Source organism: Ascidiella aspersa, chromosome 2, assembly GCF_963924565.1.
Source record: "Ascidiella aspersa chromosome 2, kaAscAspe10.2, whole genome shotgun sequence".
In the NCBI taxonomy this organism is placed as follows: Eukaryota; Metazoa; Chordata; class Ascidiacea; order Phlebobranchia; family Ascidiidae; genus Ascidiella; species Ascidiella aspersa.
Window position 1 is genome coordinate 13575680 of NC_139448.1, and position 27833 is coordinate 13603512.

Consider the following 27833-nt stretch of genomic DNA (forward strand, 5'->3'; position numbering starts at 1 on the left):
ATGAAGCGTTTTTTTAAAAAGAAAAACAAATCTGCTTCAGAAGCTGGAAGTTTGGCTAGTGGTAGATCAGAATCTGGATATGGCGTTCCATCAAAGAAAGATTTACCAAAGTTACACAAAGCTGCATTCTCTGGGGACCTAACAAAATTAAAATCACTTCTGAAAAAAGGAGACTGCAACCAACTGGATAAAGAAAATAGGTAATTATTGTTAATAGTTTCAACTTTATTTGTTATTATCTCAGAATATATTAAGGAAACTTTGAGTTACATAGACAAACCTTTTTTATATTTGTTATATAAATGTATAAAGTGAAACATAATAAAATTTCAATCGGATCGAGTATATATCTAATATTTCCATTAAAGAATTTTCATCGTCTATAATTTTTACTTGATTACAGTATCAAGAAGAAGCAAATGTCTGAAATCGTTTAGTCAATGTTTTTTTTGGCAAATCAAACAAAATTCAAAGCTCATCAAAATAATTTCACTATTCGTAATCATAACTGTTATTTAAAACTATATAGGATATAGAGTATTATACCTCTTATTTTGATGACAGAACTTTAATCAACAAAGTTTATTTTGTGTTTTCATAGAACTGCCTTGCATATGGCATGTAGCAGTGGAAAGCTTGATGCAATTGTGATGTTGGCTGCACATCATGGGTGTAATCTGAACTTATGTGACAACGACAGGCGGACACCACTTTTGATCTGTGTTCAGTGCCAGTTTTACAATGGCCTAAACGTTTTGCTACAGAAAGGTATTTAGAAAATAACTGTCATTCCTGGCATAAGAATGAGATACTTTTTTATGGTGATATAACCAACCTTATTTAGGCTTCCCTTTCTGCCCGACTTGATCTATTAAATTTTATTTTATGTTGTACACATCAATACTGTACTTCAGTTGCTACTATTGTTTGTTTTTTAACACACCCAACCTATTCTGCAGGAGCTGATGTAAACCTGTCAGACAACAATGGAAACACTGCCCTTCACCTTGCTGCCAGCATTCCAAGCAATGAACTTTGCATTATACTTATTGATTATCATGCAGATGTTCATGCTAAAAATAAGGTAATAAGATCTGTTATTGTTTAGTTATGTTTTTTGTTCTGTTTCAATTTTACATTTAAAAGTTTTAGGCTTAACAGTTTATTCTATCACAAAATTATTTTTTTATGAAACCAAAGGATTGAAGTGTTAACAGTGTTTGCTTATAATTAAGCCCAAGGATAAAACATTGATTTGCTTTCAGGATGGTTCAACCTCCCTGCATTTAGCATCCTCAACATCAGGCTCTGAAGAAGTTATAACAGCTTTACTTGAGGATGGTGCACAAATTAATGTCAAAGACAATAACGGAAAGTATGTTAATTAGTACTTGTGGACTAAGTTTTGCACTAAACCTTTATGTGATGTTTACCTTGATTAATTAATAACATTTGTTTTTGGTAGTGTAATTTACTAGCATTTGCATTCTAAATGAATGGTTTTATTCTAATTCTAAAATTTTGAAAAAGACTTATTTAAAAAAAAAAATTAACCATGCAACTTTTTACTTTTGTACTTTGTTTTTATATGCTACCATGTTCCAGACCAAATTTTGTAAATGATGAAGTTTTTTCTTAGTCTTGTTCTAATATTTTTTTTCATGTCAGGCAAAAAATATTTGTTTTAACATTTCGGTTACCCTCTTTAAAACAAAGTGTGCTGTTATTTATGTAAATATAAATTGACATTTTATTATTAAATGGAACTCTGAAAATAGTTTTGTAGTTTTGTCATATAAGTATATTAGAAAAGTTAATAAATGTCAATAGACATGAGATTCTGTAAAACAGTGGCTGACCAAGTTTTTTAGATTTTACTATTGAATTACAGAAGCATGCCGAAGTAATTTTTTTAAATTTAATTACCATTTTGAAGGAATTTATTCCTATTTATATCTGTTTTTTGTATTTGTATATATTTGAGGTAAGACACCTTTTTTAATCAATTGTTTAAACATTAGTAGTTCTATACATCAAATGTGTTATCCCAACTTGTTTGTGATGTTATTTCTTCGGAGTTGTGGAATGCCTGCACAAAAGGATATCCGATTTATGTCAATATTTGATGTAACATTTCTTTGTGTTATTATCTTAATATAATGGACTTCTGTTTACCTAACAATGGCAAAGTAAAAGTTTTAAAATTTATTGTTATACCCTCGGGCCTGTGTGGTATGTAGGTACATTAATAGCATTTTAACATATGGAAAAGATAGTTTGGGATTTAAAGGGTAAATCATTCAGAAATATAGGCCATTTTATAGAAGCATATCAACACAAACTTTAAATTCCTGCAATACTTTCCATTGTTATTGGCCATATTTCTATGACCCACATTGATCTGGCTATCTACTTGTGGCACTTAATAGTCCTGTTTTGACATCGGAGCCTTTGACTGGGTGTAAGGTTTCATATGTCATAACTTAGGCCATTGTGACAGACCAAACACAGTAGAGGAACATTTCTATTGAGTTCTACCTTTGGTATTAAGCTAAAAATGTGTGATTTTATTGTATAACTGGCGAGGGTGAACTGAATTAATGGATTGTGAATTTACTCCCTGACATAACAATTACTTTATTTCTTATGACTATTTATCTAGCCCAGGCCTTTCTAGTGTAATTTACTCATATTTCAAAATATTTTTAGAACACCTCTCATGCTGGCTGCTAGTAGAGGCCACCTCGACATTGTGAAAGACCTGTTAAACCGTGGTGCTGATACAACACTGCACGATGCCAAGGGATGGACTGCTGATGATTATGCCAGCATGAGTGGACATCACCCGTACGTAGCTGTTTTACATTAATTGAGCAAAATAAATAAACACATCCACAACTAATCTGTAGATATATACCTCTTTTGCTTGTTTAAACCAAAAATTCGAATTAAAGCAGCTGCTAGTTTTGTCGATATCTACTGAGCAATTGTTAAATATTTTTTACTGCTTGGTATTTTTGAAAAAAAAAACATTGAATGTGGCGTTAACTTAACAGTAGTGTTCTGTAGTGTATTTATTTTAAATTAAACATTATGAGGACACTTCAATTACCCTCCTTGAAATACAAGTGATGCACTAGAGGTTAACTAAACAAAGTCACTATGTAATGTTAGACAAAGAATTGTAAAACTATGTTTTTGTTTACATAAATCAGTAATTTGTAGCATAAAATCATTTTTGATTTACTCAAGGGTATCACATATTATTGTGGAGCACTCCGTTAAGCAAAGAAAAAGCACACCTATACAAACCCCGAGCCATTCAGGGACAAACCTATATGAAAGCCTGACAGATTATTCCCCAAAAGGCTCCAAGCAAAAACTTAATGACAAATCATCAGGATTTTTCTTGGGTGGACCTGCAATGGATGCTGGAGGTAAAACTGTCCAAATGTACAAACATGGTTGTATTAAGGAAATTATTTTATCTATATTGTTTTTTTAATATATTTTGTCTATATATAATTTTTTTAAATATGATATACCAGATTTGTTATTGCATTGTTAGTGCATGCAAATGAGGTTAAAGTTTCCCAAAAAACATGTTTATGGCATGCCCTACAACTGCGTTAGTAATATTTAATTATGACAGATTTGTCCCAAGAAGACGATGAAAGCCAGTCATTGAGTAGAGTGTCTGATAGTGAAATATCATCATCAGAATCCACCTCTCCCATACCTGTAGTAAGTTTGACACCTTTATGTTCCAAATGGTTTAGTTTAAATGCCTTATTGTTTTAGTTTTATTTAAAATTTATGAGATAAATATCCTCAGATTCAAGTTTTGGTTCCATGGTATATTCATGTGTGTTTTCAACGTAACTTGAAATGGTAATCTAGAAAACCTCGAAGCCAGTGCAAGCCTCGACGAAAGTAAATGTGGCGCAGTTCCTCAAACAGCGACAACAAAGCACAAACAAAACCCCGAGCACCTCACAATCCCCAGCCACAAGCAAATCCTTGCCTGCAGCTAAAAAAGATCCCCAAGATTCACCTCCAGCGTATAATCCAAGACCTATATCTCGGGAATATGCGAGTAACTCGCAAAAAGGGGGCAAAGTATCGCCATCCAAACCGCCACTGCCCAAAACAAGGACATTTGACAGCCGTGATCCGGGCAGTGATAAGAACAATGAAAGTGATGCAGATGAAGAGGATTCGCCATGGGACAGTGAAGATGAGGAAAGCCCAGTGGTGCCAGTGGAGCATATCACACCCAGCAAACAATCGCCGGACAATTTTTCAAAGCCCAATAAAAGTATGTGATCTTTTTCATTACTAGCTTTCTTCACCAAAAAAAGCTGTTTTGCAACATGTGTCTAATTTCTTGGCCGTGCTAAACTTTGAGCTGTTTAACTTCCAAAAAAGAAAATGCCCAATCAAATGCCAAAGCTTCTTTCTTTAATTTTGTATGTATGAATTTTTAACTGTAATAAAAATGGCATTCAAATTACATGCTAAACATGTAATAAAATTAAAAGGAAATAATTGTATTGCCGCAATTTTTATATAGAAGATTGAAGTTTCTGATACAACAAAAGTCAGCGTTTAATGTAAAATGTATAGGTGTTTAAGCAATTAACTATGTTTATAAATATAACTAAACCTTTTTATTCTGCTTCAGAAATCATGGAGGAGCTCGGTTTAAGCGACGCCGACGTCCAGCTGATGTATGACAACAACGAGGGGTCTGACCTCAGCTCCCTTCGCAGTTACTCACCAACCAAACAAGATGACCCCCGTCCAGCTCCTACCTATGCCACTGTTCAGAAGGGGAAGAATCAAATCAAAGAATCAGATTCAGAAGATGATCCACCTTCCAAAGACTCATCCAAATGGGATGATGAAGAGTCCGATAAGGCCGAGGGTTCTAAAAAACTAGGTACAGAAAAGTTGATTTATTTAGTAACTTGTTGCCTCATTGGGAATTGATATTCGACTTTTCGTATGATAGAAATTTCTATAAAATAGCGTTATATAAAGAGCTCAAGCTGAAATAAATGAGGTTTTAAGGCTCTAAACACGCTTATTTTTATATTAAACCTATTGAACAGTTAATTCAGCAAAAATTGAATAAACACGTTTACACGTGGCTGTAGCATCACCTGTATCCAAGCAACCGTTTTAGTCGAACATTAACAGCGAAAATGCAAACAGCAAGTTTTGTGCAATAGTTACACAAACATCATTGACACATGAAAAACGTCAGTTTAAATTGCGTCACAACTTGTTAAAAAAATGCGTTTGCTACACGAGGAACACTTTTACCTGGTTCTTTGTGGATCATTTAGTTTAATTCGGTTCAAAACACAAAATCGATAATATTGATTGATTTGTTTGTTTCAAGTATAGAAGCCTTTGTAAAACTTGGTTTATACGATGTTTGGCATTATGTAAAGTCCAAAATGCCACGGCAGTGTTAAACTAAACCATACTGTATTTTATTCTTTAGCTCCAAAAGCAGACTCTTAGACTTTCATTTCTCTGCAAGTGCTAGTCACTTGAATTGAACCGCATTTCCTCGGTGCTTCTAATTGTAAGTTGCCATTCCATCAGGGAGTGGAAGCACTGTGTATAGCCAAAGCAAACACTTGTAGCGCTTGTTATGAACTTTAACCAACAAATAACAGATCCTCTGCATAGCTGTCAAACTTCCAGTGTGGGTGCGTGAAATGCTAAAATCAAAACATAGCTTCTAAGCAACAAATATCCGGATGATTTACTGGTCAATTGTAATATATTACTATATCGTATAGGTACATTTGTGGGTATCGGTTATCGTACGGTTGAGTATTGTGCGTCATTTTGTATCACAGCTAGGTACATGACTTTTATATGACGCCAATTTTAAACAGCATATTTTTTCAAGATTTTAGGTGACAGAAGAGCGCTAAAGTTAAGTTCATGTTTGCTATGATAAAGTAAACGCACAAAAACATACGGTTTCGCATGATAAACTAAAACTTCATTTATTGTGTTGTTCGTAAACACTCCCATTTAAGCCAAGGCCCATTGCACGGCCTGAAGTATTACAGGCGCGACCGTTAAGCTCGCCGCTTCCTGGTTTTTGGCCTTGGCTTCGTCCGAAACGAGACTTGACATAGTTTAAAGCGCAGCTTAGCTACTTCAACATGAAGCCGCTCCTAATTAGAAGTGCGTTATTTTAGGTCCAGAAATGCTCACTGCCAATAATTCTCGTTTTGCGCTTGTCGTCGAACTGGTTACTTTAAATTTTAAAGCCTACTTAAGTAAAGCTCCTTCCGCGAACAAAACTCTTCAGCATATTAGAAAGGCCGACAAATATCCGCCTTTAAGATTTTTCATGTTGTTATATTGCAAGCGAAATATCAACTTCAAAATTTCAATATTCTGTTTGTAATTGCTGCTAATTCACGAATCTCAAAATTAATAGAACTGAAAACTATTTTATTTTTATTATTTTTTAACACGAATTGTCAGATAGAATATTGGACTTTCGAAAATTTTAAATCACTGACAGAGTGTTACCATGTATGTGCGTTATATGGACCCAGTCGGCGACTGCTACGGGCAAGAGCTAAATATTTCGATCCCTGCGCCCAAAATAGCTTGACAATATTGACAGGTTCAACCTACTGTAAGTAGTCGTTCTTGGCACAAGCATCGCTATTTTTTAGTAGCGAAATTTTACAAACCAACCGTGCACACGGAAAAGTGCGAAGCCGGAAAACTGTACCAGTAGCCAGAAATATTGTATCAATTGTTTTTCTACTAATCCAAAGATTGAATTCATATTATTCTAAAAGTTAAATGTCTTTGATAAGCAACTTTGTTATTGCAGTAGGTCATACTACTAATAATAATCCTTAATTCAATCCTTGCATTTTCATTTTTCACAGTAGTAAGCGATATGTTTCAATCCTGGTAACTCAACATGCCAATCTTCTGTTACAAACACAAAAGTATCAATAATTTAGCCACCGCAATGTTACTTATGCTTGGTAGACCAACCCGACATTCTGGCGGCGTCCCGACTGCTGAAGTTCGATGACGAAATGAGTTCCGAAGATGATGACGTCAAGAAAGGAACGGTGGCGCCACCTACCGCTCAAACGAACTACTCCCAACTTGGCGAAGATAATGACGACAGCAATTCTTCCTCGTCTTGGGATTCCGACGTAAGCCCAGGGCTAAAATAATAAGATTATTTTTAACTGTTTTTTTCCCTGTGCCTCATAACATTTTTTGATGTTTTATTTTAAATGCTAATTAAAGTACCTTTTATTTTTTATTTTAAATGTTAATTAAAGTACAAAATTTATTTTGGGTTTGCTTCATACGGAATTGCAGAATATGTTGTTTTGTTTATTGTGTACTATCGTTTACAATGTAATTTAGAGCAATAATATAAACCAAAAGGATACCAGAGATAAAAGTAAACTATCGCCAAGGGGTTGCTAAAAAATAACTATTTTCGGTTTCTAGAGAGTCGTATGAAGTCAAATGTAAAAGTAGTTTGGTTGTACATGAACAAAGTGTGTCAATTTTGTAAATTTGATTTTAGAACATTGTTGAAAAGCCAAACACCGCCACTCCGAAACCTTCGCCGTTTAAGGTAAGTTGAGTTTTCCGAAAGTCCAGTCAATGTCACATTTGTACCACTGTGTTGTGCAATTCAATAAGTCTAAATCGTACTATTCACACAAACCAAAGTGACAAATGCTAAGGCCCGCGAATTATTGGAAATTACAATATGTTAACTACGTATAACCTCTTCACCAAAAGCGGCACAAAATGAAGTCGCTAAATGAACATCCACTTAATGAGTCGTTGTAGTAATTTCCCTTATTTATCAGCATCAGCATGCTGTGTAAAATATAATGTTGCAGCGTTTTGTCCGGAAATTTGTGGTATTGTTTTAAAATCTGCCAAAATCTGACCCTGTAAAAACACGTTGCACCAAAAAGGGCAAAATGTCGCTTTCTCGTAAATTACTTTAAATGCGTTTTCAGACGACGGTCGATGGTGTGCTGCTTCCAACCGAGGATGATGACGATGATTTCGACACAGACACAGAGACTGAAGGAAGTTGGGAAGCAGAAAATCTGTAGGTGTTAGTTAGAAACAACATACATAGCGTCAAAGTTCCATTCTCGTCCGTATATAATAGTTTAATGACCAAACCCTAATTCGCATTTTTTGCACCTCTTCGTAAAGGCCCGTTTACACTACAGCTGCACTGAGCCAAGCGTAATTTGAATTAAAAGTCTGGTTTAAACATTTTTAACGCTTTGCTCAATTCAAGCCCAATGCAGCTATAGAAAACGTTACGTTTTGAAGCGATTTCTACGCCCAGCTCAGTTTAGCGCAGCTGTAGTGTAAACGGGTCTTAAGATTGGAATTTTAATATTTTACCACGTTTGACAGTACCAAGCGTTTTGGCTTCACCTTAAAAGTTTTTATTTTTATTTTGAAGTCCATGTAAAAGGTTCCTGTTCCTGTGTTAACGTCCTTTTATAGGGCAAAACGCCATAAAGAAGCAGCAGAAAAATCCGCCGCTGAAGAAGAAGAAGCAAAACGGAAAGAAGAGGAACGTCAAAGATTGATGAGAGAGCAAGAGGAGGCCAGGAGGCAAGAAAACCTGCGTCTCCAGGCCGAGGAAGAAAGAAAACAGGAAGAGCAGCGGATTGAGGAACAAAGAAGACTGGAGGAAATAGAAAGAACAGAAAATGAGAAGAAAAGAAAGCGCGAAGAAAAAGAGAAGAAAGACAAACAAATGAGGATTGCTTTCGAAGCAGCTGAAAAGAGAAAACTTGCAGAGGAGGAGAAAAAGAGAAAACAGGCCGAAGAGGAAAAAAGAAAAAAGCATGCGGAGGAAGAGAAAATAAAAAAACATGCTGAGGAAGAGAAAAGGCGGAAAAGGGCTGAAGAAGAGAAAGAAGCCAAACGGGCACGGGAAGAGGAGAGAAAAAGGCAAGCCGAAGAGGATCGGAGGAAAAAAGACGAAGAGGAACGGCGAAGGATGCTTGCATCAACTGACAAGGAGAAATTAACAACTGCCCTTCAGGAGGCACTCGACAGGTTTGATGTTTTCGTAATATACTAGAAATAAACTTTTAGGGATAGGGAAATTGGAACAACTAATCCCTAAAAACATTTTATATTAAGACGTAGTAAGAATATCAAAGCCCATAAAGAACCAGGTATCATTTTGAACGTAATACCTACCTTCTGCTTTGATATTCTTTCTAGTTACTACGTCTTACTACAACCTCCAACCATAAATATGCTGTTGCTACCAGGCATTGTATAATAAAAATAAGTTCTTCTGGTATATATTTGTTAAATCAACGTTTCGGTTTACTATTCGGAAAGCCTTCTTCAGGGAATGACACACATGGCCAACAGTCTAGCAAATATATACCAGAAGAACTTATTTTCACTCTCCAACCCTACCATTATGCTCCAAAAATTTATATTAAAATACCTACTTTTTAGCGATTCTTTGCAAAAAAATTGTTATCCTTTTTTAAAGATTAATGGATTATTTTTTTTGGTTGAAAATTTATACAAATTAAATTTAAGCTCTTTAAATGAAAAGCTGTCTTTTGGCATTTTCGAACTCGCCACAAAACTTTTGAGTTGATGGATGGTCGCGTCACGTGACCACGCTCAATTAGCGAATACCGCGCGTCGCTCGACCTTCTTTTATCGGCGTTTAAATCCCAGCAATCCGACACCACGAAATCGCGCTTTCGATTGTCTGCCGCGCGGCATATCTTGACCTATTGTGCCTTGGTTCGGAGTAAAGTATGCGGCCTATACACGCCGGGTCGTAAAGTTAACCGCATAGTAACTCGTAGTGTTTGTTGCAATACTGAGGTAAGTAAAGTGTGTTTAGCTGTGAAACAAGTTGGTAACCTGAAATTCGCAAGGCAGGGTTGGAGATGCTTGTTCGCGATTTGTTAATAGTAATCGATGGTTTCAATTTAATTTGATTTATAAAACGTTTAAAAGCGCTGTCGTACTATAATTTTAGCAGCATTCGAAAATTCAAGTTTTAGTTGATTGTGTCTTGATCATAAGTTAATTAATGGCGTTTAAAGAACAATAATAGTTTTCGAACACGACTTAGAATATTTTACATAAACTGACCCCCAAATAGTTTACGCATTGTAATCACGTGACTTGCAGGTCCGCTGACCAGAGCGAAAGTGACGTGTCGGAGTTTGACGATCCTCTCATGGGATCTGTGCAGGGCAAGGAAAAGCGAATGATGGACGGCTTCAAGGCACACGTGAGAAAGTTTTGCTTCTCTTACATTTTAGTGATTTCCAACTTGGTGTCCATGAATTATTTTTTTTCCGCTTTTCGAGGAAAATACCTGGGTGAAGTAATCAGAAAACAAACATATAAATAAATAAACTTTTTTCTCAAATTGATAAAAAGTCCAAATTGATAAATGAAGCGAAGCAAGTCTTTTCATCTCATAGAACTTTGTTTTTTATTTTTTTTTATAATATGGGCCACTGAATCATGAAAATATGTTAAGAGAGTCAGTCGTTCAAATTATTAAAACCATAGCACTGTAATGTCAGAACATTTCCACCATGCGCTGTGTTGCTTATGTAGGCTCCTACATTATTCTTAGTTCTTAAATCTGCGTAAATATACCGTGGAACGTTGAACGCAGCGTATCGCTTTTCGTATAACGAACACAAATAAACCTGTATTTTTATTTTTAGTCGGGTGTTGCCCTACCTCCCCTGCGCACCAAAACAGACGACTATTTCATCGATAGCAAGCGCTCGAACGGGAACGCTATGAACGGGTTCGACTTGGACAATCTGACAGGCACAGAGACCGAAACTGAAGACGATATTCCGGCCGAAATGCCGCCGTCGCTTAGATCCTCTCAACTATCCGGTACATTTGATACTATAAGCTTATTCAACAAGCGAATCCCAAACACAGGCCTAATTTCTCAAGCCAATCCTCTTTGTTAAAGTGCTATAAAATTAGACGCAAAAATAAGTCCTGCTTCGTTACTTTAAAATGCAAAGCTGACAAAGTGTGAAAAAAATGTTAATATAATTTGCCTTTAGCTTGCGATATGCCTTCGCAGTTCATTTATGCATTGCATTTTTGTTTATTAGGAGTGAATGCTACACATACGATATATTTTGTAATTGCTATTTGCTACTCATAAGTTACAAGGGATTGTCAGTCATATTTTGTTTCTCTTGAAAAACTAAAGTTAAGTGCGTCAAGCCGTCAACATTTTTATTTGAAGTCGCCGCCGTTGGAAATTGTTGCTTTTTGTCTGGTTTAACAATTTGGTTTTATTGAAAAATGATTCAATTGGTTGTTTACTCAAAAATGATGATTAAATTTAAGTTTCATGAACGATGTTTCTTATCACTCCAACCCACCCCTCCGTTTTTGTAATAACTTGAAGAAGATAAAAGTCACCGTCTTAAAATATCTTGACTTGCATTTCGATCAATCAGACACCCAACCTGAATGCTATTAACAAACTTTGATAAACCAGAGGATTTAGGTGGTACTGTATAAAGACCAATTGTATTAAATTCTCGACAAGCTTTCGCACAACCAATTATAATTTGACCTGATGAAGCACGGTTGTGCGAAAGCTTGTCGAGAATCCAATACAATTTGTCTTTCTACAGTGGAACGTGATTCCTCTATTTAGAATTAGACAAATACGGCCATATACAAAGATTTTATTAAACCACATGCTCTTAAAGTAACTCAATTTATCCACGGCGGCATAGTCGCTGCTGCGCTCGGGCGAGAGAGGCGAACGTGTAATGACTTGAAAACGATAAAAGTCACCGTCTTTAAATATCTTGACTTGCATTTCAATCAATCAGATACAAAACCTTGTTTGTATTAAACAACCTTAATAAACCGTCTGCCGTCTGTTCATAAACTAACTAAATTTATCCGTGTCGGTAGAGTCGATGCTGCGCTCGGGCGAGAGAGGCGATCTGGAGCGTGAAGCGAGCAAGGAGAAGCGGCGAGCGGTCGACGCCCTCGAGAAGCTCGACTATGCGCGCAGGGATTGCGAGAAGTTGCGCGACGAGGTTCGAGATCTCAAACGCGACAAGGAGGAGACGGGAAGAGCCAGGGACGACGTCGAGTCGAAAATGAGGAAGATCAAGTGAGTTTCTTCGTTCTTTTTGTTTACGATAAGTTTAAATCACGCTTTGTAATGTTAAAAAAGCTAGTAGAACTACGGTTTTCATCGTTATTGTGTTTGCATATGACACCGGAAAAATTGGTGTCTGACAGTAATGTTGAAAGTTGTCAGTTAGAGACTGTTTTAAAGAATGTCACAATATTAGAGTCAATGGTTCGTCGGACATACTTAATATTACGCAAACAAATTGGTCTTGTGGGTGTCGTTGTTTTGTTAAAAATGAACAGAACTATACGTTATAATAATCACAATTGTGGTTACACAACGGACTTCAACCGCGCATACGACACCGATAACATTGATGTCTGACAGTATTGTAAAAGGTTGTCAGCTAGGTACTGTTTTAAAGAATGTTACACTATTAGAGGCAGTAGTTTGTTATAATTATACGCAACACTTTATAATAATACACAAATACTTTATAATTATACGCAAACAAACTTGCTTCTTTAATTCTTTTCGAAATGAAACGAAAATTTCAAAAAGTTGGATTTGGTATTTATCACACCAAAGCAATAACGTGTTGTTTACTTTATAACGTGTTTTTTTTAACGTTTGTTCAATGATTTACTTGGTGCATGCAAGTTTAAAATCGTATCCATCTGGCGGTAAGCTGATTCCCGTGGTCCGGTCCCTTCGAATGTCTTCCAACAGAAACATAAAAACTGTTAAGGAATAAACGCACTCGAATTTTCAAACAAGCGATCTCACGTTTTTTAAAGTTTCGAACTGAACCGGACCAAGGAGCAGCTGCAGTCCACGCAGCTTGAGCTCGAGTCGACCAAGCAGCGACACAAGCACGCCAACCAGCAGCTGAACGTGGACGCCGAGGCCCGGGTGAAACAGGAGGCAGCCATACGAGAACTTCGCGCTGAGCTCGATTACGCCGAGCAGCGCCTTAAGCAGGTGGGTGGGAATGAATCGGCCTCGCCGGGCGCGAGTGTGGTAGGTTAAAACATTCGCTTTTTTTATTTATTTATCGGTTTTCTGTGTGAACAAATAAACTGAACATATTTATAAACTAGGGGTTCCTAAACCTGGGCTCAGTGAACCGCTTAGGGGTACTTGGACTAGTTTTAAGGGCCTGTAAAGTTATAATTGAAACTTAGTGTTTTATTTAAAAATGGACTAATTGTTTTTTTGAATTGAGAAGTTAAAATAAAATATTCTTCAGGAATTTCTTCTTGAGATTTCAATTTCACACTTTTTGACCGAAAATAGCATTTTTTTAAGTCTAATTATTATTTTAGGGGTCCGTGCAAAATATGTTCAAGGACTCTTGTGTCTTACAGAGCACACATCTTTTTTATGCGATTTCAATTTTTTTTTAGTGAAACGTATATTTTTTTAATGAAATGTTTGTCAACAGCAGACGTTAAAGTTTTGCTAGTACACAGCGTTTTTCTGGTTATAAACATTGTAAGTGTTCAATGTGATACAAGTTTATTTGACAAATTAACACACGGTTATGTATTCAACAGATATAATCGGTGGCAATGGCAACGTTCAGCACCATAAGATAACCAGTTATATGTTACTCCCGAAAATCAAAATTACAAATTTTGTTCGTCTGTGTTTTCAGTCGGAATCCAGCTGCGAAAACCTTAAAACCGAACTGTCGGTCGAACGCCGTAAGATGGCGCTCCAGAGTCACGCTCAACAGGATCGTCAACAAACGGATGCCGAACTAAGCGAACAAACATCGACTGTTCAAAGGTACAAAAAATATTAGTATTTTTACGAACTAATGCTTATATTTATTTTAACTTAATGCCCCCTTTTAAGAAGATGTATGACTTTTTTTTCGTTGGTGTAAAATAACTGTTGGGCGAAAATATTTTTGACTGTTGAAACTTGAAATAAAAATCGTATAACACCCTGACATTATTTTCCCTGGGAAAATTGTATTTATTACCGCGTTTATATCCGCCATGGTTAACGCCAGCGTAATACTAAAAGAAAAATGCAATGATGTTATATATTATGCAGGCAAGTTGAGGCTTGGAATATGTTGCTGCAAGAAAAGGATGCCGAGTTGTTGAGAGCCAAGGCAGACAGAGACACGCTAGAAAACACTTGCACAAGGTATGCGTAAAATTAGTTTATAAGTTATTTCTCCTGTGGTTTACAAACAACCCATTTAATATATACAAACATGTTGTTTGTTACATGAGTATATATGTGTGTAATGTATGCTAGACTTGAGTTGCAATCTGTTTAAAACAGCTTTTGTGATACTTGCTAAGGGTGTTTTAAGTTCATTTCTCAATTTACCCTTTCTAGCCATTGACATATTTTTACCAAGAAACTCATGGCAAACTGCTGTACAGTTGTACAAACTAAGTGTTTAAAAAAGTTTGGCAAGACCCGCTTTTTGCAGTTACGTGCTGTTGAACATTGTAACCCCTGGTTGTTGCCAAAATGAAACATCGAACCTAAAAATTTTTTTGGCCTAAAATTGTCTGTTTTTTTTATTGGTTAAATCGTTCCAGGTACAAAGAAGAGTTGGAGAGGTGGCGATCAAACGAGGACGACCAAGACGATTTACTTGCAAAACTCAACGCCGAGTTAAACGAAAGGTAAGGCTTTTCAGCCAAGTGTGTTAGCTTTCGGCAACTTAGAAAATAACACCGTCAGCGATAACTGCAAACATCTCATTTTAACAAACGTGGCTCTATGTGGCTTTATGTTACGCCTGATTTTTTGTAATTCGTAGAGCATAGGCTTATTTTGTTTTGTCTATTTAGTCTTAAAAAAACAAAAAACAAAAAATAAGAGTTATCACACCAAAGATTTATATTGAATGAAAATTAACACGTTTTGAATAGAATTGGCACGTGTAGGGCCTTAAATTAAAATTTGCAGTCGCCAGTCGGGCGATTGTCTATCAATAAGCATTCTCTCAGACGAAATGACAAAGGCCAAAATAGTCGACGCCATCTAAGAATGTCCTTCGACCTATAATGCTTTACAGTTTCACCACAAATTTAACTTAATTTTAATCATCCGCCTTCTAGTGCGATTTCTGTTTCCTGGTAGCAATACTATCCAGTTAGTCTTGTTAAACCTGTATTTTCTTGTGTTTGTTGCAGAGTGAAGGAACTTACTCGGGACGGATACGAAAGCAAGGAAGCGTTGGAGCACGCCGCCATTAAATACAACCTGGAAATACACCACCTCAAGCTCGCCAACGAGACCCTTACGGAGCAACTTAAAAAGTAATATATATTTGATTCTCTGTAATATTGTAGTTCAAAAGGCCATAATCCAATCCGAAATCGAATGAAAATTGTAATATAATTGTTTAACAAAACGGTTCATAAAAATCAGCTCGGTTTTGCTGCAGCACCAAATAACCTAATTTTTTTTGTCTGCCTTGTTTAAAAAAAGATGGACAGATGCCACAGAGTGACAGTGCCTTGTCCATTATATGTATTGATTCCGTCCTTACCAAGGGGAGTGCTAACCTGCTCTCCTTTTTTTCAACACGTACAACTAACCATATAAAAGCATTGATATACCCCGGCCCTCGTGAAAATTTATTGTTTGTGGCGCGTGCAACAATGTCACGGTTGATTGCGCAACGTTTCCGTTGTGTTTTCTTCAGGGAGCGGACGCACAAGGACACGGCCGAAAACGACCTGGAGACGCTGAACGAGCAACAACGATCTCTCAAGGATCGCATCGGGGAACTTGATCTGAAGTGCATGAGGGAAGCAGACAAGACCTCTGCGCTGGAGAGGAACCTCCATGAATCCAAGGACAAGTGCGATGACATGGAGGTCGGGGAATGTGTTGTGATCGCTGTTGTGTTTAACTTTAAAAGATTAATAAGAGTTTTTTTACAACAGCCTCAATAGGTTGTTTAAATATTTAATTATTAGAATAATATCGTAACAAATTTTTTAGGTTTCTTTATGTATATGTGTTTATACGTAGACTATGTATATTGTGTTTATACGTAGAAATTTTTTAAATCATAAACCTACTCCTGGTTTGTAAAATAGCGAAAAAAAACAAAAACAGAAATCCGATCTATTTTGTGTTCAGATCTATTAGAGAACTGTTTCTCATAGGACACTTGCACTTTAGATATTTTATTTAAAGCCAATACCTTTTTCTGCGCGAAGATATCGAACACTATGCGTCTACTCTAGCCATTTGTCAAGGAATTTTGAAAAGCGTACCTTGAATAAGCGATTTGCACTGCTGCACCGTAATAATAAATTTGAGAATGCAAAACCCTATTTTACCTATAAAAAGCAGCTCACACAGTCTCCCTAACTAGTAACTCAATAGCCCCACCAAACTGTTGTGTTCCCCACTCTAACAGCGCCGACTTCACGCCGCCGAGGCGACGAACAACATCTCACAGCAGGAAGCCAACAACCTGCGCACCTCGCTCGCGCACAAGGAGGCGCTACTTACCCAAGCGGAACGGGAGAGGGGGGAGGCGCGGGAGCAGTTGAGGAGGAGGGAGTCGGAGGCCTCCGAGCTCCAGCGCGAAAACGCAAAGGCAAAAGGGCGCGTCGAGATGCTTGAGGTTTGTGGTAATGGGCGCTTAAGTTGCTTATGACCAGACCTTTGTATATCACCATTTGTAGGTAATTAAGCATATTCACATTTGTAGGTAGCTAAGCATATTCACATTTGTAGGTAATTAAGCATATTAAATTTCAAAAACAATTCATCGGCTGTACATCAGCACATTATATTTGCTACACTTTTTTTAAAGGCTTAAAGGTATTAACCAGTTCTGCACATTGTCTATGCCTATTCTGGTTTATTTTGCTTTGCTGATAACTTGAGTTTAATAACACTTTGAAGGGATGTTTTTGCACAGGTATTTTCTGAAACATTGACTGCACTTCTGCCCTGTTTTCGGTAATTAAAATACTAAACAACTTAACTCGGAGAAATAGGTATTACCCTGCAGATAGCCGTTGTTTTTTTGCATACCTATTACCTATATAAATTAAGATACGAACGCATAGTCATTTTTAATGAAAAAAAATATTTACCTACACTTGTCATTTTTTTATGGCGTATCAGTTATATTAAACATAAACAATATTTTTTTATTCAATCGGATCTTTACACTAGTTTTACAGCTTGTCCCGTATCTTTTGGTGCGACCGGCAAAATACATCACCGGCTGACAAATTTGTAACTTGCCTAATGCATGACGTCACTCATAGGCGGAAGTGACGCAACAGGAGACGGAAAAGCTGCGATTGCGTCGCGAACTGGAGGACGCGAGAAATTTCGGCACTAGCACGCTCACCGAACACCAGGGAAAGCTCTCCGACATCGTCACAGGTCGGCTTGTTTAAAGGAAACTTGTTTATCAGGGGTGTCATTTGATTGCACCGTTAGTTGTTATCGTGCTGTGGTACACCACTACCGATCACTGTATAGCACAGAGGTTCTCAGAGTGTGCGTCGTTTCAATTTTTAAGGGCGTTGTACAACGATTTTGTTTCGAACTCAAACTTAACTAAGGCGATAATGTATATTCAGATATTACTATTCCCTGACGTGTGCATTTCAACTCATTATTACAAAACTGTAGCATTCGATTGTATGATTTAACAATAACATTTTTATTAAAACTCATTCAGTTCGGCGCTCGGCAAATTAGGACAAGAGTATAGTTAGTTATATATGGATAAAAAATTCGATAAAAAAAGTATTATTATAAATTTGATTAAATTTTACAAGGGTGTCGCGAGGAAAAAAGTTTGATAACCACTGATAAAGCAAATAGAAGCGCAACCGAGAGCAGTATTTGCCAAACGTTAATATTACGGTCGACGAATAAAAAAATCCTCAAAAGACAATAGCAACACAACAAAAATAAACACCTTTGGACCATTTTATCTGTTATTTCCCTTAGCTTGGTTTTTAAATTTTGAAGAAGTTTTGAAATATGCAAAATACAATTTGACTTTGACTGTATTATCATATTTTTTGTTTTAGCTTATCGTTCTTTTTTATTTCACCTAAAACACCAGGTTAGCCACAATCAGTTTAATAGCCCAGGTTGTATTTTATTTTTAAATGTAAGACGTTTTATGGTCACAGGGCAACTTTGGACTACCATAAAAGTATTGATTAAGGATTTTGTGTTAATTTGGCAAACGTTACGATTGCAATGATTTTTAGTTTATAGTTTGTTCCAAGCGTAAAGTTTATACTTAGTTACTGTTTTATTTAACATAAAGACGCTCAACGGCTAATATCAGATCACATGCAGCAGATAATTCCCGCGCTGCAAAATCACGCGACAGAAAATGAGAACGTGGACGCGAAGGGTAACACTGGACCTCCATGTTGATTGTGACTGTTTCCGTTGCATTCAATTTCTCGAGCATTTTGTAGACATCAGGCTTTGAATTCAGAGCTAGATGTGATTCTTTAAAGGCATCTTGCCATGCTTATGTGTTATGTTCGGTTCACGAAAACCTTTGATGTTGCTCGGGTGCTACTTTGAAAAATGTCAACAGCATGTGTAGCGTATTTTTTAGCATCTTAATACGCTACAGCATGTGAATGGTTGAGGAACATACTCTGATTTTGTTCACTTTTTTGGTCAATTAACTCTGGCCACCTATAGCATTTTACACAATCGTGATGTTGTCTTTTGCCTTGTATACTAGGACAACACAAAGAACGAATTGAGCTGGAGAAACAAAATGCTCAGCTTGACCAGCAGGTGGCGCACCTGAGAGAGGAAGTTAAACGGCTTCGAGACGAAAAAATAAAGAAGGTAGTAAATTATTGGATCGCATAGTTAGATCTGTGCGGTAGATCTAAAAGAATGTGTAGTTTTTGTAATGTGTTACGTTTTTTTGTGTATGTGTTGTTCTAGTCTAGGATAAACATAAAAGAAACAAAGTTCGGTTCCGGATACTTTAAGTTAGGAATTAATTTATAACGCATTGCTACAAAGTCTTTGAATATTAAAATGTTTTTCAATTAATTTGCATGTTGAGAAATCTTTTGAAAATGTTTTAATCCAATTCTTTGAATTTATTTGAAGTGCAGCCCAAGTTATGTATTTTTTAAGTGCCGAAGTGAAACAGCTTTTCAAACTATTCGTTATGGTCTTGGTCATGGCATTTGTAGTGTTTTCGAAATTATATAAGTTTTTCCGAAAATTCTTTGAATTTGCAACCCTGCTATTTGGAGCCGTGGATCACTAAAAATTTCCAAGGGGCCAGTATTCTAAAATGCTTTGGAACAAGAAGACAGTAGACACAATTAAAAAATTGAAAACGTCAATAATTGGGATTCTTTGGACTATTTCAGTCATGTAGGGTTAGCCTTCGATTTTTGGTGCCCCACGGTTTAAATTTTAAAACATTCATTCAATTCACTATTTATGCCCTGGACAGGACGAGGATTTGGTTCGGGCTCAGCAGGATCGTATCGATACCAAAAGGGACATCAGCTACATCGAGGTCGCCATGAAGCAGATGACCGAGTCGCAGAAGCAGGTTCAGGAGGAAAAGGCAAGGCTCGAAGCTGAACTTGGCGAAAACAAGGTGAACATTGTTTTGCTTTTTTATAGTAGATAGCCCAAAGGGAGGTTTACCGTTGATCGCTTATATTCTTTTTAAAAACTCTTTTTTAATGTTCCCAAACGTTCTGCGCAGCATCGTTGCTCCGGACTCGAAGAGCGTCTCGCGGATTCGAACCGCCAATGCTCGGAACTTCGCGGTGAGCTCGACCGCGCCCGTGCGAACAGCAGCACGACTCTGAACCAACTTCAGTCGGTTGAGAGTGTTCGCGCACACGAGAAGAGTGCAATTGAGCGACTCGAGGAAAGGATAAAGTCGTCCGAAGCCGCAAATGCAAGGTTGCTTGTGACTTTTTTTGTATTTTTAATGGCGTAAAATATTCTTTTGACTTATTTGCTTTTACGGAACGGTTTAATGCAAGATTTTTAGGAGCCAAACCGGAACTGAATCGATTTTTTCGACAGAACTTTTTGTTTTGCACTCTAACTGAACCCGATCGATTTGAAAAAAAGCGGTTCACTCCAGCATGACATCTCAACTTACATTTTAAAGCGTAAAGTTATTCCATGTTGGAAGTTAGCGTCGTCTGTAAAATGTTTCCAAAATATGTTTGTATTCAATAAATGGTAAGGCAGAGAATAATTTTCGTTTAAAAAAAGTATATAAATCTCGACGTTTAATCGCAAAAACATCGCTGTAATTAATTTATTTGGTATCGCGTATCGGTGGTCCAACATTATCGGACATAGTGACCAGTGTTTTCCTCCGTCAATACTCCAGACTCGAGTCGGAGATCGCAGCCTACAGAGTCCGGGAAGAGGGGAACAAGAGCGACCAGGAGTTGGTGTCCCGCTCCCGGATGCAAATGGAGGAGCTCATTTCTCGACTCCAGGAGGAGAAGTTCGCGGCAGAGGAGAAGATGCACGAACAGGCGGATCGATGCAGGTGGGAGGAAAAAGTTTCTTTTATTCGTTTTTTTTTAAACTAAGTGTATAAGACGGGGTGGGGTATGCAAGCCGAAAGTGGATTTTTGCTTGTCTATCCCTTCTCCGCTGACTCGTATTTGAAGATGTAAAACTCAAAAGTTCAAGTTGCAGAATGCCAGATTTTTGGTTAGACAGCCTGCTTTGTTTTAAACCTCGAACACGTATAGTGCTTTGATTACCCTTTTTATGAGTTTTTTCATTTTATATGAATTTTTTGTTTGTGCTATTTTACTGTCATAAGCGGAAATAACGATGCCGTTTTAGGATATATATTTTTTCCTTTCAACATAGTCTGATTCTGTATTTCACTCGGGTTTTTAAACTTTGAGTGAGTTTTACTTGTTTATAAACCACATAGTTTGGGATAACTCAAAAATCACAGACAGAAGTTTGTATTTAATAAAAAAACATATCTTATATCGTCACGCTCATAACCAAATTGCCCAAGTCATTTTTACTGATTTTCAAAGTTTTTGATTCAGTCACTTCTTGTTACCATCCTCATCCATATAAAAAAGTGCTTAGGTCATTTTCCACTCGCTTGTGCAAAAAAGTGACTTCGGCACTTTTTCTATGCATGGGGTTGGCAACAAGGGGTAATTTAGGCAAAAACTCTGAAAATCATAAAAAAATGACTTGGGCAATTTGGTTATGAGCGTGACGAAATGTAATATATTCCTGCCTAGCTTTGCAAGTGAATATTATGTCTTTTTACCCACTTTTACGGTTTAACCACGTCCTTGAGATAGAAAGAAAAGAAACCTATCTCGTGTGCAATATATTTTTTGTCAGGCTTTGGAAGTTGAATAATACTACCCAGAACGCAACAATGTTCTATGAACAGTGAACACTGATTTTACATCCCCGAGGTTTAAATTGGATTAATCCTTTAAAAAAATTAGGAACCTGGAGGCGGAGGCGGACGGACACAAAAAGATGTGGGAGAGCGAGGTGAAGGCACGATCCAAGCTCTCCTTCCAGTTCGCCAAGATGGAGAAGGAGCGGAGCGACGCTGTGTCCTCCTCGGAGCGCCTCCGGAGCAAGTACGCGCGCGTCGCCGAGGAGCGCAAGTCGTACGAGAGCAAGTACAAGATGCAGAAGCGGCATCGCGCGCGCTTGGAGGAGAAGCTCGACTCGTACAGGTCGGTTGCCTTGTTGTTGCGCGTTTGCGTTTATATGAGGCCTTTACAACATCCGGTCCGCTGGAAAACTGTTAATCCGGCCCACGGTATAATGACATTTCGATTTTAAATTTTTGTGCGCTTGCTGTTGCATTGCGGATTTGCAACAATAATACATTAGTAGTCCTTTCTGTAAAAATGACGTTTTAGGCAATTGGTTTTATTTTTTACGTCGGCAACATATTTTATTTCACTCTATTGCCTTATATAAATGTTACTTAGGTTATGTTAACGTTTTTATGCGGCCTATAAAAATAGTCTGTTTTTGTGGACCTCGTACCATTTTGAGTTGCGTATATAGTTTGTCGTTTGTTTCCGTCTTTCGGATTTTTTAAAATATTTTCCCTTTTCGACTCCTAGCGATGTCGATCGATTTTGTAATGAATATTATTCTTACGACAATACAACTGCGTATCGAAACATCTTTATCAAGATGATGTCAATTTACCCGACCTTTTTGACTTTGACAATCATTAAGCTTTTAAGAACTAAAATCGTGTTTAAAGTACAAGGCGCGTTTCTGTGTTTTAATACATCTCTTTTATTGTTTTGCAGTTTAACATGTGGAGTATGACCCGCTGTAGAATGCGTTGTAGTACAACTCTGTAGAAACGCAGAATTTTAGTTCTAACTTTTTTTAACCATGTAACACTGGGTTAGCCTTGTTTACACTGTTTGTCGGTTTGGTGGTGGTTTTAATGTGATAGTCTTGTTCTTGTCGACCCTTTGCCAAAACTCTACCTATACCCATTAGTCAGCTTACACGAATACAGATAACATGTGCAAAACAAATCGCGCTATTCAGTAAAATGAGGATCTGGCACTATTTCGAGGAATCGGAGCTAGGGGTTTCCGAACGTATCGGATCTAAGCCGATACTCATGCCAAGTAGCTTAATTTTCCATCGCTTAATCAAAATTTTGCTGAACAACAATGCTTGTACTTTTGGGTATTATTACACTGGGTAAATTTTCACAATATTGACTGGTATTGGATCGGATTAGGGTCGTGCTTTTTGCAAAAAATACCTGACATCGGTCTGGGGGTATCATCGGTATTTTCTACTCAGAGCCAAGACTTCGTTACACGCCGCTACCATGTTAACCCATAAAACGGCCTACTTCAAATTGCCAAAAACTTTCGCCGCAATCGCTCTGATCGCTTTCAACGCTTTGCTTGCAGCGAGCAAATGCGCGAGGCGCGAACGCGAGCGGACGCTTCCGAATCGGAAGCCGAATCGCAGCTCTCGCGCGCCACCGAGCGTTTCCGGAGCGAACAGCGTCGGCGCGATGACGTCATCGGTCAATTGCAAGGTCAGGTGACCGCGCTCGGTCAAAGGTTAAGGGAGGAGCAGAGAGGGAGGAGCGGCGCGGAAGAAGAGCTGCAGAGGGTGGCGTCGAACTCGGCTAGAAAGTGAGCGCGTGTCCGTTTAACTTGTGCATGAGTCGGCGAAAGAGTTGCTATATAGAGAGGGAAGCATGTAGTACTGAGAAAATATGAAAAGGGATTGCATGTATTACTGAGAAAAAACGAATTTGGCGTATCCAATTTTATGGATAGGAGACATAACAATTCTCCTTCAATACGTGTTGAGATGTTTAAACCCTAATTGCCTTGTATTTTAACATCTAACCTTTTAGCAATAAAGCCTGTGCACGTTTATACTAACATACTAAACTTGTAACCAATTTTCGTCTGTCCAAAACCCATGTGCTAACTTCTGCTCGTGTCCAGTCCAGAACACTAACATTTTGCCACTTCTGTAGTCAATAGTCAAAACTAGAAAGCATTAACATTTCAGAAACTGAACGTCGTTGGATGTGTTCTTTATATACATTGGGTCAGATTAGTTTGCTTGTCTAACAACACCTTTCTTACAGTAGTGATACTTCCCTGACCGACGTTGAACGCGAGAGAGACCAGTTACGTGATGAGCTGCACCGGATTAAGAAATCTGGCTCGGCAGCGACCTCTAACGGCGTTGGTTCCCCGGAGCAAATTAATGCAATCGTCAACAACGAACTGAATGCCAAGCTTGGCCAGGTCAACGAGTTTCTGCAGGTAAGCTTTTAAAGTTTTCAACTGCATTTCAACAGCAAACTTTAAAGTTGTACTACGTTGAGGTTCTATATGTACATCATATTGTTTGTATGGTTTTAAACCGCCCCAGCATAGGATTACTTGAATCAGAATGATTACAAGCAATTTCAAAATAAAAGTTTTAAAAAATTCGTAAAAGTACGTGTAAAAAATGATCGAATTGTAAAGTTAATAATTGTGATTACAAAAAACGGATGTCTTTTATGCAAGTTTTCAGTCTTAAGGCATTTTAAACCGTACAATATCGAAGTTGTCTGGAATCACTTCAGCTGTAAACACTTTTTGATACTGTTAACCACAGTTTTAATGAACCTACTAACTGTTTGCCACCTCATTTAACATGATTGATGTATATACGATACTGAACTAAAGGCTTAGCTAACTAAAACAATATGCATAGCTAGGTAGCGGTTTGTGTAACCGCGCCGATAAGTGAAAAACTTTAAATTAAGGTTTCCCAACCTGGGGGCCATGAAATAATTTGAAAAAATAATATGTTTGTTGTGTGTTGTATTTATATCATTTTATCATTCTAACTATCGGTTACTGTATAAACCAGGTTTTTAACTAAAATGACGAGTTTTTTCAAAAGGGTAAAAAAATAGGGGTCGATTGAATTCTCAAAATTTTCAAACGGGCCACAGTGTAAAAAGGTTAGGAACCCCTGCTTTGAAGATGTAAATGTCCATTCCTCACAGGAGCGAGCCGCCGCGCACGAAGTTACCTTGTTAGTCGATGTACATTACATTGTTTATATTGCGTCGCTAAGTTACAGATCTTAAATAATGTGAAATGTCGATTCCTCACAGGAGCGAGCCACCGCTCACGAAGTGCTGGAACGTCTACGTCACGAAAACGAGGAGAAGCGAGTGGCTGAGGCAAACGAGCGCGCCTTTGCTTTCCAGCAGCAACTCGAGGTGATGAGGAGCAGGACGTCCACCACTGGAGCACCTCCGACTCCTCGCGACGACCTGGATGACAGGAGGAACCGAGAGAAGCAGGAGACGCTGAGAGAGAATATCCGACTCCAGGAAGAGCTACAGAGGTAGGTGTTCCTGAAGAGTTTATTAATCTTTTAATTAGGTGAAAGATTTAATGGCCAGATTTGGACTCAATTGGCCGAGAAAGATTTAATGGCCAAATAAGCCTTGTACCTTTGTTTAATTACCGTTAATTTTAGGTTAACTGCTCAAATATATCTTTTAATTGCATACTTAAAGAGCGTAAGGTTTGTCAGTTTTAACTTCACAATCGGTGATTTTCATGTTCGATCTACAAATTTTCACGACTTAAAACCTCTACGTGGCACCACCGAAAGCCCCCAATTTATGACAACGATGCGGTTGTTTTGTTCAGATTATCATGGCAGGTATGTATAACAGTATGACGCTTTACTTACGCTAGAAGTTATCAAGTGCGTAGCGACGCCCTTTTGTTAATTTTCGCACAATGATTTCGTATCGAAACCCAACTGCAGTAATAAAATTATTTTAGATATAATTGTTTCGTGATGAGTGCATTTGAACTCATTGTTACAGAATTGTACCAGTTAATTATGATTTAACAAATCACATTTCCTAATTCTGATTCACTTCCTGCGAGCGACAAATTTTGGCTGCATCAGTTAGTTAAATGGCAAATATTGATATTGTAGGCACCAATAGGAAAATATTGACCGGTAACATTATGATTCCTACCTAATAAGCTTAGACGTTGGTTAAGATAATCACATTCGCAAATCGTGAATAAAAGATGAGTTTTTTGTTTGAAAGTTTAACGCTTTACCTACTCGTCACACTCAATAGAAACAATTCGTCTAAGGCCACAAGTCACACTTTATTTCTTATCCGAAAAGCATGCGCTGTTTTTCGTATATATTTTTCCATATAAAACCCCTATCGCTTGGTGCGTCGCAAGATCACCAAACACTTGCAAGAGCGTCATGTGAGAAAAAAATTTGAGAACCACTTTACCAACGAATTTAATCGCCCACAGCACCAAGCAGCAGCTCGAGGAGCGAAAAGCCCAGATCGAGCACGAGCGCCGAAAGTACAAGAACCTCTACTCCAGCGTGGTCGGTGCCTCGGTGGCTGGCGGGCTCGGCAGCTCTATGGCGCCGCCCAGCGTTCAACACGCCTTTGGCGCCTCCGTCCTGAACGGGTATTCCCCTGAGAAGGCGCGCGACATCGTTTTTACCTCGACGCCGCGGAAAGAACTGTCCGAGCCGATATTGGCAAACGTAAGTTACTTTCGGATGTCCTTTTTGTGGCGCTGTTAACTTAATAGGTTACAAGTTGTCTTTCACCCAATTCATTTTGTTTTGGATTTATTCAAAAGGGTTTTAAATTACTTCCAAATGTTGCTAATTCCTAGTGTTGAGAACTCTTACGGACCTATATCAATTTTTTGGTCTAAATCACGGGAAAACTTAACTAAATTGTCAAATTAAGTCATGGAGCTATATATCTAACTCTACGCTGACATATATATAATGATAAAAAAAAACGATGTGGAGGTTTCGGCAGCATTTACGAGTCAGAGATAAAAATTAGAACATAATAAAATGTACGTTTGTTACTTTGTGGTCTCTTTAACTTCGCTGACTTCATTTTGATCTCCTATTCCTTGCGACGCAAGAATTAAATTTTCAAATCCAATGTAACCCTGGCGATTTCCAACGCAGCTACGCAACAAGCTGGACATGAGTCTGGCGCAACGACTCTCAGAGCCGAGACTGACGCGAACCGGTTCTCCATCCAGCGAGGGATCCGGTTTTAACCAGCGCAGACCGGATCCGGTCAAACCGTCGCAGTCGAGCGAGTACATGTCGTTCCTGGTTTCGTGAGCGGCTCGTTACTGTTTATACTCGACGTTTAATACGATTACTTCCACTGTGTTTTTGATGGATTTGGAATGGTGCTTGAAAAAGCGGTCGGCTGGCGATTTTAACACACGCTGGCGTCACTCATTCACTACAGTATTTAGAAAACACTTCGATTGTATCGCCACATTTTGCTCATGTATGCCATTTTTACTGCGAGTGGCTTCTAAAAGGTTCCATTTCTAAACTAAATCAAATGCAGTAATACATTGTTGTTGCAGTTAAAAGTTCCTTAATGATACCTACGAAGACCAACGTCTTTAAAAGTTATATTGGCACAATCTCAAGTAAATGGCGCTTTGACGTGTTCAATCTTAATTCATATACGTCAAAAAATGTTTCTGTACTTTAGTTGCACATGGTTTGCGCCTTTTCTTGCTCATTGCCATATATATTGCTTATCGAAGCGGCGTCGTATCTCTAGACTTCAAAATCTGACGAGGCAGATTAACGGAATAAGGGTCCACGCATTTTCGGGGGTAAAACTGCACAAATAATTTGTAATTGTTTTCGCGTTTATCGCTTATCATCGCCACAAGTGCCTTGCCAGCGTAAACCAAATTAGATTGCACCTTTTCGATTAACAATCCTTCAGCATTTTTGTTGTAAATATTGGGGTAGGTAGAAACTGCGTAAAGCGCAGTCGCAGTAAACCTTGCCGTCCCAATTTTGTGCAGTTGCAAAAGCATTCCAAGGCTGAAAAGGCGGAGTTCAGTCAGATTGTTTTCATTTTAGCCTTTAATTTTTATTTTACGTGTATCACGATCCACGAACAACCTTTTTACACATTCGCAGAAACCTTATATTTCTAACTTTTTAACATTTTTATTGTTTTGCTTGTTGACTTTTAATAATATAGAGTTGTTTATACCTCCTTGTTTTCGCGACCGTTTGGCGAATA

General features: G+C 37.9%; 1 protein-coding gene and 1 non-coding gene across 2 annotated transcripts; one reads left to right on the plus strand and one right to left on the minus strand.

The window, feature by feature from the left end:
• Positions 1-27833, plus strand: LOC146163817 (uncharacterized). Its single transcript, XM_083381109.1, has 34 exons — positions 1-200; positions 602-768; positions 960-1084; positions 1266-1375; positions 2710-2847; positions 3253-3437; positions 3653-3744; positions 3901-4318; positions 4685-4942; positions 7045-7217; positions 7604-7654; positions 8052-8146; positions 8560-9120; positions 10234-10336; positions 10785-10965; positions 12019-12223; positions 12985-13168; positions 13845-13978; positions 14252-14347; positions 14755-14841; positions 15355-15480; positions 15870-16044; positions 16596-16805; positions 17461-17581; positions 18921-19030; positions 19659-19808; positions 19920-20122; positions 20565-20729; positions 21673-21912; positions 23134-23364; positions 23832-24012; positions 24861-25096; positions 26047-26290; positions 26735-27833. Exons 1-34 carry the CDS (start codon positions 1-3, stop codon positions 26894-26896), a joined length of 6117 nt encoding a protein of 2038 aa, XP_083237235.1. The 3' UTR covers positions 26897-27833.
• LOC146163818 (U6atac minor spliceosomal RNA) lies at positions 15645-15751 on the minus strand. The gene has a single exon (XR_014494626.1). It is a non-coding gene; the product is annotated as a U6atac minor spliceosomal RNA (small nuclear RNA).

Coding starts and splice junctions, on each gene's coding strand:
- LOC146163817 (XM_083381109.1), top strand. CDS start 1: ATGAAGCGTTTTTTTAAAAAGAAAAACAAATCTGCTTCAGAAGCTGGA. Junction 1,085..1,265: donor ATGTTCATGCTAAAAATAAG/GTAATAAGATCT, acceptor ATTTGCTTTCAG/GATGGTTCAACCTCCCTGCA. Junction 20,123..20,564: donor TCCGAAGCCGCAAATGCAAG/GTTGCTTGTGAC, acceptor TCAATACTCCAG/ACTCGAGTCGGAGATCGCAG.